At 42.2% G+C, this 15,092-nt stretch overlaps 1 protein-coding gene across 2 annotated transcripts in view; it reads right to left on the bottom strand.

Moving 5' to 3' along the window:
- Positions 1-219: 219 nt before the first annotated feature.
- The window catches only part of PASD1 (PAS domain containing repressor 1), a 121,345-nt gene continuing 106,472 nt past the window's right edge, over positions 220-15,092 (bottom strand). The window contains exons 14-16 of one of the 2 annotated variants that reach the window (XM_043571213.1): positions 9,714-9,958; positions 5,358-5,558; positions 220-932 (exon numbers count right to left, since the gene is read on the bottom strand). In XM_043571213.1, the coding sequence (XP_043427148.1) occupies positions 780-932; positions 5,358-5,558; positions 9,714-9,958 (599 nt within the window). In that variant the 3' untranslated portion in view covers positions 220-779. Of the gene's footprint in view, positions 936-5,357; positions 5,559-9,713; positions 9,959-15,092 lie in introns of both variants that reach the window. The other variant, XM_043571212.1, reaches the window with a different exon arrangement.

Below are 15,092 nucleotides of genomic sequence, written 5' to 3'. Positions count from 1 at the left end.
CATGCAATGGGTAACCTCTACGCCCACTTCTTTGGGCCTGGTGGGCCTGTGGATGCCCTTGGCATCAATGAAAGAGCCATCAGCCTTGGCAAATGTGGCAGGGAGCTGAAGCATACATGAGGGACCCAACTCTAGGAAATGAGCCTGGTACCAGGATCCTAGTACCAATTAAGTCAGTACCATTTTTAGGTTCCAAAAATTAGTCATAAGTTCACAGAGTTGCAACGAAAGACAATTTTTATTAAGCATTGGAACTGTGATTATTTCAGTAAAAAGCGCCTGTGTTAATCTGATTGCAGCTTCCCACAGTTGGAATGCCATTCCCTTGGGTTTCCCAAACATGACTGTGGAGGAGATGCAGGACCTGGTCATCAAGGCCAAGGCTTTGGCTTGTGGCTTAAGACAGAACAGCTTCTTACTAGATTGAAAACCATGCTGGAAAATGTTTCTTGGCAGAAAAAAGGTATTCTAACTTGCAGCCTCTGCAACATGCCTGCCCATGGTAGAATAGGTGTGTGAAAGGTCAAGCAGGGTAGGTGGGGACAGTGGTCTCCTGCTGTGGCCTGGCTACTGTCACATATTAGCACACTAGGGATCACAGGCTGCCGCTGAAACACAAATTCCAAGAAACAGGTTGTGCTCAACAATCCCAAACAGAACTTATCAAGAAAGAAAAGAAAGTACCCACCCCATTCTTCAACCCCTATTCCAGGGGATTCTGTAAGCCTTGGAGTTCCCCTGGCCATGCAGGCCTCATTGGTCTGTCTGTCCCTCTTCTCTCAAGGTTCAGTATGAAAATCCCACTGGTGTTCATCCAAGCTGGACTGTTCTGCAGACATGAAATAGTTGATTTGGCCTGGTGTTAATTCATCATGGTCCTGGAAAGCCTCTGAATCTGGAGATCCCTGGCTTCCTACTTCAGTAGCTGGCACCTGCTAAGAAAATGGGGGACAAGGTGAGAAGCTCCCTTTAGTTCAAGTCAGCAAGCTACTGAGAAATATCTTTGGAACACACGCCTACAAGGTGCTGCTAGAAAGTGCAGCTGGGGAAAACGGGGTTCCTCTCCACTTTCATGTTTCAACAGCATCTTGCCTGAAAGATCAGCAGAAGTAGCACTGGGCTCTCCCAAAGTTGTCTTAATGCCTAAGGCTACTGAGTTCTGTGTCTGGCCCTCCCTAGCCCAGCTTCTCTGCCAGTCATGGCTAGCTGAAGGCTTGGAAGGTCTCTTTCTGCCCCTACCCTTGGACCTTGCTATTACTCTGCTCAGACTAAGTAACTTCATTGCTAAGCCTCACTTACCAGTGAGGTACTTGGCCCACTTGAACAATGCGATGGGAAAGGTAACAACAACCCACTCTAAGTTGTATAGTGGGGATGAGGGGCAGACACAAAAGTGGTATTACAGAGTAGGCTGGGGGAGCCTTTTCTGTTTGAGGAGGAAGGATCCCTTGGGTTGGGTTTTGAGGGTGATGTAAGATTTCAAGAAGTACAACCAAAGGGGTGGAAGAGAATACAGAAGAACAGACAGAGCAGGGCTGGGCTATGGGAAGAAAGATGGATATGCTTGGGGACTTGGGGACAGGGAGTGCCCAGAGGACAGTGGAAATGAGTCAAGGCAGGGTGTGGGGAGCCCCTGAAGTCTTGTGGACAAGGAAGCTCCCACATGGTCCTGCCCTTGGCCATTCCACTGCATTCTCCCAACAACCTCCCAGGGGTCCTCCCTTCTCCACTTCCCTGGGATACCTGTTCAGTTTTGTCTCAGCTCGGCTTCTAAGGACCCATCCAGACGACAGTGCCTCAAAAGGAGACATGATGAAGGGTTTAACCAGAGTCTGGCTTGGTAACTCAACTACAGGGTCCACTGAGCATCTGGTCTCTTTGCATGAGAAGTCCCTCTCATGGATCAACTTTTCCGAGGACTGGCAGTCCAGTTGGTCCAGGTGTGTATGTGAAAATAATCACACTTTAGCCATTTAAAATAACCAAACTCCCTCATCCTGCCTTGGCCTACTGTTTTTTTCCTCTTCTTGTTCTTGATAGTTTTGAAAATCAGAGGTTAGACTCCATCAAGGTTTCTAAATCCAGAATCAAAACACCTTTATAAGTGCTTTTAGTCATATTGAGAATTTATGGTCCCAAGGGGCTTTCTGGGAGTGTATCTGGGAGCAAAATCCAATATGTGACTGCCATCTGGACCAGCTGCTAACACTGCCCTGGAAACATGACTATTACAGATGGTCCCCAAAGTGGGGTCTGTCCTGCCAAATATGGAGCACCCTGTGGATGAATACCAAGTACATTCCATAGAAGAACCCTTGTTTATTTTCAGTACAAGGAAACATACTCACACTAGGCTCTGGACTTTGTACAAGAGAACTAAAGATCCACAGGTTCAGAAAGGGGCCTGGCCTCTGGCAATGATTTCAACATATGGCATGACTCACTTTGCCCAGGTAACATATGTTTAAGAAATTTCCATGTGATATTGCATTTAATATACATGAGGACAGCTCACTTTTTCATGGAACCCTGAAGAAAATCTTTTTACTCAGCACTGCCTGCCACCACCATGTGAGTAACCACCCTCAAATTTACTGAGCTTTGAAGCCTGGATTTCACACAGATAGCATACTCCTGTTGTGTGTGCCTTTTGGGGAAAAGACCCAGCCTCCATACAGAACCCCTGACCTGGGCTGGGGAGGAGAGGAGAAAGGAATGGTATACCTGGGCCCAGGTGGCTTGGTCCTGCATAGTGGCCTGCTCACTGGAAGGATAAGTATTCACTTGGAAGTAAATGTGATACTGTGGATCTGGTGGCTGTTGCCAAAGTTGAATGACATGCGAGGTCTCCAGGGTGACTCAGTTTGAGTCAGAATTTATGGGAGACTCAGAAAAGCTGGTAGAGGAACCTGTCTCAGAGCTGGGACTATACAGCAGTGGCAGAAGATTGATGGGGGACCCCTGCTGGTCCTCAGGAAGAAAACTGAAAGAAACATGTTACAGTGACGTGGATCAGGGAACAATGATGACCCAGGAGCCATTGCCTTGCTCATCAGTAGGTGCTTATGGCACATTTCGTTTTGGTGGCTAAATCAGGATTCACTGGTTTGCACTCTCACTTTGCCTGAGTAAGATTCCATTTGCCACATTAAAGTGAATGTAAAGATTGAGATGAATTAGTTTTTTGTCTCAAGTAGTTTTATTTGTTTTACTTGGACAGTCCTGGCTCTGCCACATGCCTTAATGCAAGTTACTTTACCCACCCAAAGTCAGTGCCTTGCCCTTTGTCACTGAAGGAGCTGGTAGCTGGATGGGGGTGCCAGGCCAGTTCCTCATTGCAAGTCCAGCGCTCTCTCTAAAATGCTATGTCTGGGGCTCTTGGTATAAATAGGGACTTCCGAATCTGTACTTTCCACAACTTCCTCAAGTGGATTCTGATGATCAGGCCAGTGCAAAACATGGCACTAACCCACCTACCCCACATATCAGGGTCACTGATCCTACAGGAAGGCCCAGAAGGAAATCTGGAGCTCTGGGAGGCTCACACAGAGAACTGGCATTCATTCAAAAATATTTATTGGGCATCAAGCATGTGCTATATACAACCCCTTCATTGCTGAGCAGAGCCTTCTCTTTCTGGAATTTGGGGCCACAGACTATCACTGAACAAAAAATGTGTTCATGTCCTCATACTGCCTCCAGGGCTTAGTCCTTCTGTGATGTTAGCTCTTTGGAATCCATTGGCCATCAAGCAAATGTTTCATACCCACTTCTCTCCCACAGATTGCCAATCCATGGGGACCCCTTCATCTGGTCTGTTGTGATCACCAGATCCCAGTGAAGTGGGAGAAGAAAACTGAGAGCCCAGAAGTTATTCAGATATGGGCACTCAAGACTTCCCTATAAGATACCCTGTGCCATGAGTCTGGGCTTGTGTGGATGAAGCCAAGAGATTTCGAGATTTGCATGCTAATTCCCTAGCTTGGGGGTGTACTCATCTAGGCCTTCAATTTTCATGGAGACTCCTCTGTTCCATCAATGCATGCTTGGCCACACACTGTGAACACAGAGGTAGGGAACCAGTGGCCACAGAGCAAGATGGGTGGGAGCATGCTGCTTTTGATGAGGGCGCTTTTGGTGTCCCGTGGACAAGTCACTCATGGTTTTAGGCATGGTGCCCAGTCACGAGGGGAAAGCAGGGATCTTAGCCACTGCCACCGTCCCATGCACTTCCCTCTGACTGTCATCTTTGAGGCCCCCAAGGTTTTCATCTTGACAGTTGTCAGGGGGATGTTGTCCAGCCATTAACTGGACAGGAACAACGACGGGTTGGTTCTGCATAAATGTAACAAGGTCATCACAGAGGGGCACAGCCATGCCAGCCTGGTTTAGCAGGCGTATTTGCAGCATCTGGTTTCCCACAGGATCTGCTGCTACAGGTATTGTTCCTGCCCCTGCACATGTTGCATCCAAAGGAAAGAGATGACAGTACCTCAGTGTCTGCAAGAGCCCCCCGGAGATTGCTGGAATGCTCCCCCTCTGTTCTCCTGAAGCAGAAGATGACTGGCCCTGCATCTCTGGGCTTGGTCTGGGTGCTATCTTACTTGTTTGCTAAGGTACTAGTTGCAGTCATGCTCTTGGCTAGATAAGCTACAATTCAGAACATATGTACATGTATGTGTGGATGTGTGTCCAGGTCTAGTTAGTCAAGATTTTTTTTTATCTCAGGTAAATGAACTGCAACCAAGTAGCCACTACACCCTCAGGAGAACCAGGTGAGCCCCAATTTTCATGAAAGTCAAATCTCCTTTCAGCTACGTAGTTAAAACAGCCTTTCCCTACCTGGTTGGAGGCATCAAAAGGCTCCTCAAGATCCTCAGGGAATTTGAAATAGTGGGAAGATGAACCACAGGAAAGGCTCGTGTCCTTGAAATCTGAGAAGGGCCCCTCCATTTGCTCAGTGCGTGGTTTCTTGGGCACTGGCTCCAAAGACTGGGGCTCAGGACAGTGAAGGTGGTGTGAGGTGGTTGGCTGCATCTGTAAGGATTTGTAATGTATCACAAAGGTCTTATTCAGCAGCCACACCTTTCCTCAGGGCATGGAGTGACAGTGCCTTCAGGTAGGCTCACAGGAAGCCCTGATTGTATATAAGGCCATCTGCCACTGCCAAAGCCCAGCTGGGCCCATTTCAGCCACTGCAGCCAAGAGACAAAGAGCAAAGCCAGATGTCACTGCTGAATACTACTCCAAATGTCCCATGCCGTCCTGGAGCAGCTGCTGTCACTAGTAGCAGGCCCTACTAACTCCTTGAAAACTATCAAGGTCCCTTTCTCCTCTCCCTTTTGCCTCTTACTTACATGGAACTGGCCTCTGATCTGAAAGCCGGAATCCTCTATTCTCCGAAGCTGCTCCTTCATCATTTCCAGTGCGTCTTGCAGGCTTCTGATCTCAGCCTGCAGCATCCGAGTCTTTTCTTCCAGCTGCTCCCTAAACTTCCTCATCAGCCCCAGCTCCCGTTTGTTGATGTACAATGCAATTGACGGTAGTGGTTCTAATAGCTGTGGGGAGGAATTGCTTGTGGTTCATAGATAGGGACACCAGGTTCTCCAAATCCTACCATATTGCTTTATTTCCAAGTTTTTAAAGACTGAGAATGTGAATGATGTCACTCCACTCCCAATTTCATTCGTTACTAGAAAGTCTGAAGAAATGGTTACAGAATCCAGGATTTCTAGATCAGAAATGGATCATGGGAATCATTTAGTCAGATTTTTTGCCTCAAAACATAAAGCTGTGGAATTGGCCCCAAAGTGTGAAGCAACCTGCCTGAAGTCCTTAGTGGAAGACTCAGAATGCAGTGAGTCATATCACAGATGAGGCATGTGGGAAACATCTATCAGATGCCCCTGTTGGCAATGTGGTAAGAGGAACGGTCAACTTGCACTTCCTTTGTTCCAGGTGCTCTTAAAAGCACTACAAAGAAATCCACAGATCTGACCTTCACAATGTCCTCTAAAGTAAGTGCTGTCCATACAGTTATAGTAGAGGTAACAGGGGCCTGAAACAGACCAGAGGAAGGACACATACAAATGAAGGGACATATTTGAGAGAATTTAATAAAGTGGACATGGCTTCTCAACTAGCTAGCTAAGGGGGCAGGAAAGAGGCGGGGTTCTTGGAAAAAAGCTATCTGTGAAAGCTATCATTCGCCTGTTCTGGGCTATATATTGTGTGTATAAACAAGATGAGAGAGCCACAGTGTCAGTATTAATGATGAGAAGGTACATACGGATGCGACTACTAGAAAACAAAAACAAAAGTCTGTTCTGTGGCCTTCTATTCTATACTGTGGCCTTAAACCCCTTTATGGCTAATGGAAGCACACAGCTGAATTATTAAAGAGAGACAGAGAAAAATACATGCAAGTTGTTTTTCTCACTTGGAATAAAAAATCATATATGTATTTTTAAGCCATTGAAAATTGTCCAATTGTCCTTTTTTTGTTATATAGTATATAGATCTTCATATAAGAAATCAGGCATTCAGTACACCTGGGTGGTTCAGTCAGCTAAGCATCCAACTTTGACTCAGGTCATGATCTCATGGTTCATGGGTTCTAGCCCCATGTTGGGCTCTGTGCTGACAGCTCAGAACCTGGAGCCTGCTTCAGATTCTGTGTCTCCCTCTCTCTCACCACCCCCCCCCCCGCCACACATGCTCTAATTCTCTTTCAAAAATATATAAATATTTTTAAAAAAGAAAGCAGGCTTTCAACAAACAAATGAAATGAAATGAAATGAAATGAAATGAAATGAAATGAAATGAAATAAAATAAAATAAAAAGTCTAAACTCAAGACTGGAAGCGACAAACCTTATAGGTTATCACATCCACACTCCCATTCTCCAAGCAGGAATCTTTTCTCTGCTGTCTTTGGTAGATGAGCTACCAAGCCTGTCTCAAACTTTTCTGTTGAAGGTGAGGAAGCTCACCACCTGGGGAGGTAACCTAACTCATCTAAGAAAGGCTTTTTTCAGAGGAATGGAAAGTTGCCAGTCCTGAGCTGCTAGCTCTCCACCCTAGTTTGATCCACTGGAGACTTGTCTTCTACTTCAGGAACATGATGGCTATGCAGCTACTTGGATCAGGCTGTCCTGTCCCTTCCCAGCCTCCCTTCTCCAATGCCTTCCACTGTGACTACCTCCCACTACTGACAATATGACATTTTTCAGCCTTCCTCCATCCTGTCTCCATCTTCTGGCTACATTCCAGCCTGTCAATCCATGGCACCCCAAAATAAGCCCAATAAGCCCATGTACCACATGCAGAACTGTATTATGCACACTCAAGGCTGGTTATTTTGACTATTTTAAACAAATATTATATTGAAAGTTTAGTTATAAATTCATTCAAAGCAGAAGAGAAACGTCAACAGTGGAAGGGGAACCACAGCATTTTGGCATAATAAAGGCATAAATAAGGACAAAATGGATTTATACAGAAATTTTCTTTTAAATTGTTCAAAAATTTTTCATAGCAGTCCAAAAATCCCTGCAAGGCAAGCAGACCATCTCAAGATGGAGAAACTGATATGCAGGGATGTGCCAAAGTCACTGCACACTGTCTTCTATCCCTCAGTTCTTCTCATTACAATAGGGAGTGACTCATCTTAGGCTTCATAATTAATACACACAATTCCATGTAACAAACCATAAACTCATTACCTTGCCTACCAATCCTGATTTTAATAATCTTGTCTATTATAAAAGATGATTGTCCAAATCTGTCATTATGTACACAAATTTGAGGACAGAAGAGCAACAGAGTAGTTAATCCAAATGTATTGATTTGGCCTCAGACCATACATCAATGTTGACATTAGAAGGTTGGCTACATCTAACATTCTGAAAGGCATGCTTCTAACCTAACAAAAATTCCATTGGAGAAACCTAGCTTGTGGTGGGGAGGTGCTGCTATGTAAGCAGGAAAGTCATCTTTCTTGGAGATGGTTAGCATCCCCTCACAGGTGATAAGGAACAGTGATTTAAAGTACTGCCTTTCCCAAGGGAATTAAAATCAAAAGTGAACTATTGGGACCTCATCAAGATAAAAAGCTTCTGTACAGCAAAGGAAACAATCAATAAAACTAAAAGGCAACTGATGGAATGGGAAAAGATATTTGCAAATAACATATTGGATAAAAGGCTAGTATCTAAAATCTATAAAGAACTCACCAAACTCCACACCTGAAAAACAAATAATCCAGTGAAGAAATGGGTAGAAGACATGAATAGAAACTTTTCCAAAGAAGACATCCAGATGGCCAACAGACACATGAAAAGATGCTCAATGTCACTCCTCATCAGGGAAATACAAATCAAAACCACACTCAGATACCATTTCGTGTCAGTCAGAGTGGCTAAAATGAACAAATCAGGAGACTATAGATGCTGGCGAGGATGTGGAGAAACGGGAACCCTCTTGCACTGCTGGTGGGAATGCAAAATGATGCAGCCACTCTGGAAAACAGTGTGGAGGTTCCTCAAAAAAAGAAAAATATAACTACCCTATGACCCAGCAATAGCACTGCTAGAAATCTACCCAAAAGATACAGGAGTGCTGATGCATAGGGGCACATGTACCCCAATGCTTATAGCAGCACTTTCAACAATAGCCAAATTATGGAAAGAGCCCAAACGTCCATCAACTGACGAATGGATAAAGAAGACGTGGTTTATATATACAATGGAATACTACTTGGCAATGAGAAAGAATGAAATCTGGCCCTTTGCAGCAATGTGGATGGAACTGGAGGGTATTATGCTAAGTGAAATAAGCCAGGCAGAGTAAGACAGATACCATATGTTTTCACTCATATGTGGATCTTGAGAAACATAACAGAAGACCAGGGGGGAGAGGAAGGGGGGAAAAAGTTACAGAGAGGAAGGGAGGCAAACCATAAGAGACTCTTAAGGACTGAGAACAAACTAAGGGTAGATGGGGGTGGGGGATAGGGGAAAGTGGGTTATGGGCAGGGAGGAGGGCACTTGTTGGGATGAGCAATGGGTGTTGTATGGAAACCAATTTGACAATAAATTATATTTTAAGAATGTTTAAAAATAAAATAAAATAAAATGTAATAAAGTAAAATAAAATAAAATACTGCCTTTTCTTAGTGGATAACCTTCCCATTTGGCCCAAACTTTCTCTCAAGCACAAGGTGTCTTTGCATATTTCACATTAAGAAAGGAACGGAGGGGCACCTGGGTGGCGCAGTCGGTTAAGCGTCCGACTTCAGCCAGGTCACGATCTCGCGGTCCATGAGTTCGAGCCCCGCGTCAGGCTCTGGGCTGATGGCTCAGAGCCTGGAGCCTGTTTCTGATTCTGTGTCTCCCTCTCTCTCGATGCCCCTCCCCCGTTCATGCTCTGTCTCTCTCTGTCCCAAAAATAAATAAAAAACGTTGAAAAAAAATTAAAAAAAAAAAGAAAGGAACGGAGATTTGGTTTTACTTAGAGAATCTTCAATCTCCCTATTTTCTAGGGTCTACTGGATTCTCAGCAGAATAGGAAAATCCAGTATGACAGAAATGGTGATACAGTTAAAAAATAATAATATGCTTTCTGCAAAATGAACCTGAGCACAAGAGTAGAAATTCAGGGTTTTGCAGGGTTAGTGGTCCAGACAAATACATGGAGCAAGACTCCCACAGGTACCTCATCACTGATGCCACCAGCCACACTGAAGGATGAGAGGGCCTCCTGCTCCACCTGGTCTAGCTGGTCCTCCTCCTCCACCTCCTCCGCTCGCTCCACCTCTTCTTCTTTGTCTACTTGTTCCACCTCTTCCATCTCATCAATCTGACCCATCTTTTCCACCTCGTCCACCTGTTGCACCTCATCCATATCATCCACCTGTTCCACGTCAGGTTCGAATTCAAAGCTCTGCAAAGATGATGTAGCTGAAATAAAGCACAGTGGCATTCATGACCAAGAAATCAGAAGTACCAACATTATCAAAGATTTACTGTATTCTCTTTATTTCCCCTTTTAAGTCATAAAAACAGGAGTGTCCAGTTTTATTCTATGTTAAGGATCAGATGTGCCAGGTACCAGGAGTAAGTCAGAGCATTACTTAAAAATCTGTTCATATTTGATAATGGGATGGAGAACCATCTATCATGCTAATGGCCAACAAAAGAAAGCCGGAGTAGCCATAACTTATATCAGACAAATTAGACTTCAAAATAAAGACTGTATCAGGAGATGCAGAAGGGCATTATATCATAATCAAGGGGTATATCCACCAAGAAGACCTAACAATTGTAAACATTTATGCGCCAAATGTGAGAGCACCCAAATACATAAATCAATTAATCACAAACATAAAGAAACTCATCAACAGTAATACCATAATAGTAGGAGACTTCAACACCCCACTCACAGAAATGGACAGATCATCTAACCAAAAAATCAACAAGGAAACAAGGGCTTTGAATGACACACTGGACCAGATGGACTTAACAGATATATTCAGAATATTTCATCCTAAAGCAGCAGAATATACATGGAACGCTCTCCAGAATAGACCATATACTGGAGCACAAATCAGCCCTAAGTAAGTACAAAAAGATCAAGATCATACCGTGCATATTTTCAGACGACAATGCTATGAAACTCAAAATCAACCACAAGAAAAAATCTGGAAAGGTAACAAATACTTGGAGACTGAAGATCATCCTACTAAAGAACGAATGGGCTAACCAAGAAGCTAAAGAGGAAATTAAAAAGTACGTGGAAGTCAATGAAAATGATAACACCACAACCCAAAACCTCTGGGACGCAGCAAAGGCGGTCATAAGAGGAAAGTATATAGCAATCCAGGCCTTCCTAAAGAAGGAAGAAAGAGCTCAGATACACAACCTAACCTTACACCTTAAGGAGCTGGAAAAAGAACAGCAAATAAAACCCAAAACCAGCAGAAGACAGGAAATAATAAAGATTAGAGCAGAAATCGAAACCAAAAAAGCACAGTAGAACAGATTAATGAAACCAGAAGCTGGTTTTTCAAAGAATTAACAAAATTGATAAACCATTAGCCAGTTTGATCAAAAGGAAAAAGGAAAGGACCCAAATAAATAAAATCAATAATGAAAGAGGAGAGATCACAACCAACACAGCAGAAATAAAAACAATAATAAGAGAATATTATGAGCAATTATATGCCAATAAAATGGGCAATCTGGAAGAAATGAACAAATTCCTAGAAACATATACACTACCAAAATGGAAACAGGAAGAAATAGAAAATTTGAACAGACCCATAACCAGTAAGGAAATTGAATTAGTAATCAAAAATCTGCCAAAAAACAAGAGTCCAGGGCCAGATGGCTTTCCAGGGGAATTCTACCAAACATTTAAGGAAGAGTTAACACCTATTCTCTTGAAGCTTTTCCAAAAAATAGAAATGGAAGGAAAACTTCCAAACTCTTCCTATGAAGCCACCATTACCTTGATTCCAAAACCAGACAGAGACACCACTAAAAAGGAGAACTATAGACCAATTTCCCTGATGAACATGGATGCAAAAATCCTCCACAAGATATTAGCCAATTGGCTCCAACAATACATTAAAAAATTATTCACCACGACCAAGTGAGATTTATACCTGGGATACAGAGCTGGTTCAATATCCATAAAACAATTAATGTGATTCACCACATCAATAAAAGAAAGGACAAGAACCATATGATCCTCTCAATAGATGCAGAGAAAGCATTTGACAAAATACAGCATCCTTTCTTGATAAAAACTCTCAAGAAGGTAGGGATAGAAGGAGTGTACCTCGAGTTCATAAAAGCCATGTATGAACAACCGAACACTAATATCATCCTCAATGGAAAGACTGAGAGCTTTCCCCCTAAGGTCAGGAACAAGACAGGGATGTCCACTCTCACCACTGTTGCTCAACATACTATTGGAAGTCTTATCCTCTGCAACCAGACAACGCAAAGAAATAAAAGGCATCCAAATTGGCCAGGAGGAGGTCAAACTTTCACTCTTAGCACATGACATGATACTCTATATGGAAACCCAAAAGATTCCACCAAAAATCTGCTAGAATTGATTCATGAATTCAGCAAAGTTGCAGGATATAAAATCAATGCACAGAAATCAGATGCACTCCTCTACACCAATAATGAAGTGAGAAATCAAGGAATCGATCCCATTTACAGTCGCACACACACAAAAAAAAACATAAAATACCTAGGAATAAATCTAACCAAACAGGTGAAAAATCTATACACTGAAAACTATAGAAAGGTTATGAAAGAAATTGAAGAAGACACAAAAAAGAAAAAATAGAAAAAGATTCCATGCTCCTGTATATGAAGAACAAATATTGTTAAAATGTCGATACTACCCAAAGCAATCTACATATTCAATGCAATCCCTATCAAAATAACACCAGCATTCTTCACAAAGGTAGAACAAACAATCCTAAAATTTGTATGGAACCAGAAAAGACCCCGAATAGCCAAAGCAATCTTCAAAAAGAAAATGAAAGCAGGAGGCATCACAATCCCAGACTTCAAGCTATAGTTCAAAGCTGTAATCATCAAGACAGTATGGTACTGCCACAAGAACAGACACTCAGATCAATGGAACAGAATAGAGAACCCAGAAATGGACCCACAAACGTATGGCCAACTAATCTTTGTCAAAGCAGGAATGAATACCCAATGGAATAAACACAGTCTCTTCAGCAAGTGGTGCTGGGAAAACTGGACAGCGACGTGCAGAAGAATGAACCTGGACAATTTTCCTACCCCATACACAAAAACAAACTCAAAATGGATGAAAGACCTCAATGTAAGACAGGAAGCCATCAAAATCCTCGGGGAGAAAGCAGGCAAAAACTCTTTGATCTTGTCCACAGCGACTTCTTACTCAACACGTCTCCAGAGGCAAGGGAAACAAAAGCAAAAAATGAACTACTGGGACCTCATCAAAATAAAAAGCTTTTGCACAGCGAAGGAAACAGTCAGCAAAACTAAAAGGCAACTGACAGAATGGGAGAAGATATTTGCAAATGACATATCAGATAAAGGGTTAGTATCCAAAATCTATAAAGAACTTATAAAACTCAACACCCAAAAAACAAATAATCCAGTGAAGAAATGGGCAAAAGACATGAATAGACACTTCTCCAAAGAACACATCCAGATGGCCAACCTACACATGAAAAAATGCTCAACTTCACTCATCATCAGGGAAATACAAGTCAAAACCACAATGAGATGCCACCTCACACCTGTCAGAATGGCTAACATTGACAACTCAGGCAACAACAGATGTTGGCAAGGATGTGGAGAAAGAGGATCTCTTTTGCATTGTTGGTGGCAATGCAAGCTGGTGCAGCCACTCTGGAAAACAGTATGGAGGTTCCTCAAAAAACTAAAAAGAGAACTACCCTATGACCCAGCAATCACACTATTAGGCATTTATCCAAGGGATACAGGTGTGCTGTTTTGAAGGGACACATGCACCCCCATGTTTATAGCAGCACTATAAACAATAGCCAAAGTATGGGAAGAGCCCAAATTTCCATGGATGGATGAATGGATAAAGAAGATGTAGTATATATATATATACAATAGAGTATTACTTGGCGACCAAAAAGAATGAAATCTTGCCATTTGCAACTACATGGATGGAACTGGAGGGCATTATGCTAAGTGAAACTAGAGAAAGACAAAAAACATATGACTTCACTCATATGAAGACTTTAAGAGACAAAACAGATGAATATAAGGGAAGGGAAACAAAAATAATATAAAAACAGGGAGGGGGTACAAAACAGAAGAGACTCATAAATATGGAGAACAAACTGAGGGTTACGGGAGGGGTGTGGAAGGGGGGATGGGCTAAATGGGTAAGGGGCACTAAGGAATCTACTCCTGAAATCATTGCTGCACTAGATGCTAATCTGGTTGTAAATTTAAAAAATAATAATAAAACAAGTTAAAATTTAAAAAAAAAAAACAAAAAATCTGTTCATATTTGAAAATAAATAAAAAGGAAGTAGTGTCTGACTTTTCCTCTACCCACCCATGCATAAGTGGGTAGGTACCCAAACCATTCGTGTTGAGTGTCTTTTCATTATAAAATTTTTTTTTGGCTGTGCTTCTGAAAATTCGTACCTTCCAACTGATAATACCAAATTAAACGTCATGAACAACAACTTCAAAAAGATATGTTCTCCAGAATGTGGGGATCTCAGGAGTGCTTGAATTGCTGGTGGAGGTGTTGAGAAAGATTCTCCTTCAACAGCCCCAAAAGCAAAGCGGAGAATATTATTTGAAGAATGCAAAATGGCAGTCATTTGGGGATATAGTTTGGTAGTTTCTTTTACACACATTTTCCATATGACCCAGCTGTCCCACTCCTAGGAATTTAATGAAGTCAATTGAACATTTGTATTTCCACAAAAAACCCTCTATGCAAATGTTTATAGTAGTTTTACTTATAATCACTGAAAACGTGGAAATAACCCAGATGTCTTTCTGCAGATTAATGGATTTTTAAACAAATAACTATGGTGCATGCATAAGATTCAGTACTACTAAGCAAGGAAAGAGGATTGAACCATTAATTCATGAAACATGGATGAATCTTATATGCATTTTGTTAACAAAGCCAGACCAAAAAGGTAAGGCACTATATGATTCCATTTACAGGACATTCTGGAAAAAGGAAAACAGAGAAGGAATACAGATCAATGGTTGCCAGAGGAGGAGGACAGAGCTGGAGTTCAAAGAGACAACACTAAGGAATTTGGGGATGACAGAACTGTTCTGTTGGGTAATGTGGTAGCAGATACAGGACTCCTTGCCTTTGTCAAACCCATAGAAGCATACATCTCAAAGAGTGTGTGCAAATTTAAAACTAAATTTGCTCTTATGTGTTTTAGAAATCACAATCATGGGTTCATGGTCTTCCCCTTCTCTAAATCAATTTTTTAAAGGACTTTTTAAACAAAGTTTGAAATTGGCAGCAATAATGTCAAAGTCATTAATTAGAATATTTTAAAAA

The sequence above is a fragment of the Prionailurus bengalensis genome, chromosome X (assembly GCF_016509475.1).
Source record: "Prionailurus bengalensis isolate Pbe53 chromosome X, Fcat_Pben_1.1_paternal_pri, whole genome shotgun sequence".
NCBI classification, from domain to species: Eukaryota; Metazoa; Chordata; class Mammalia; order Carnivora; family Felidae; genus Prionailurus; species Prionailurus bengalensis.
The sequence above is the reverse complement of the archived record's forward strand: the minus strand, read 5'-3'. Positions and strand labels throughout refer to the sequence as shown.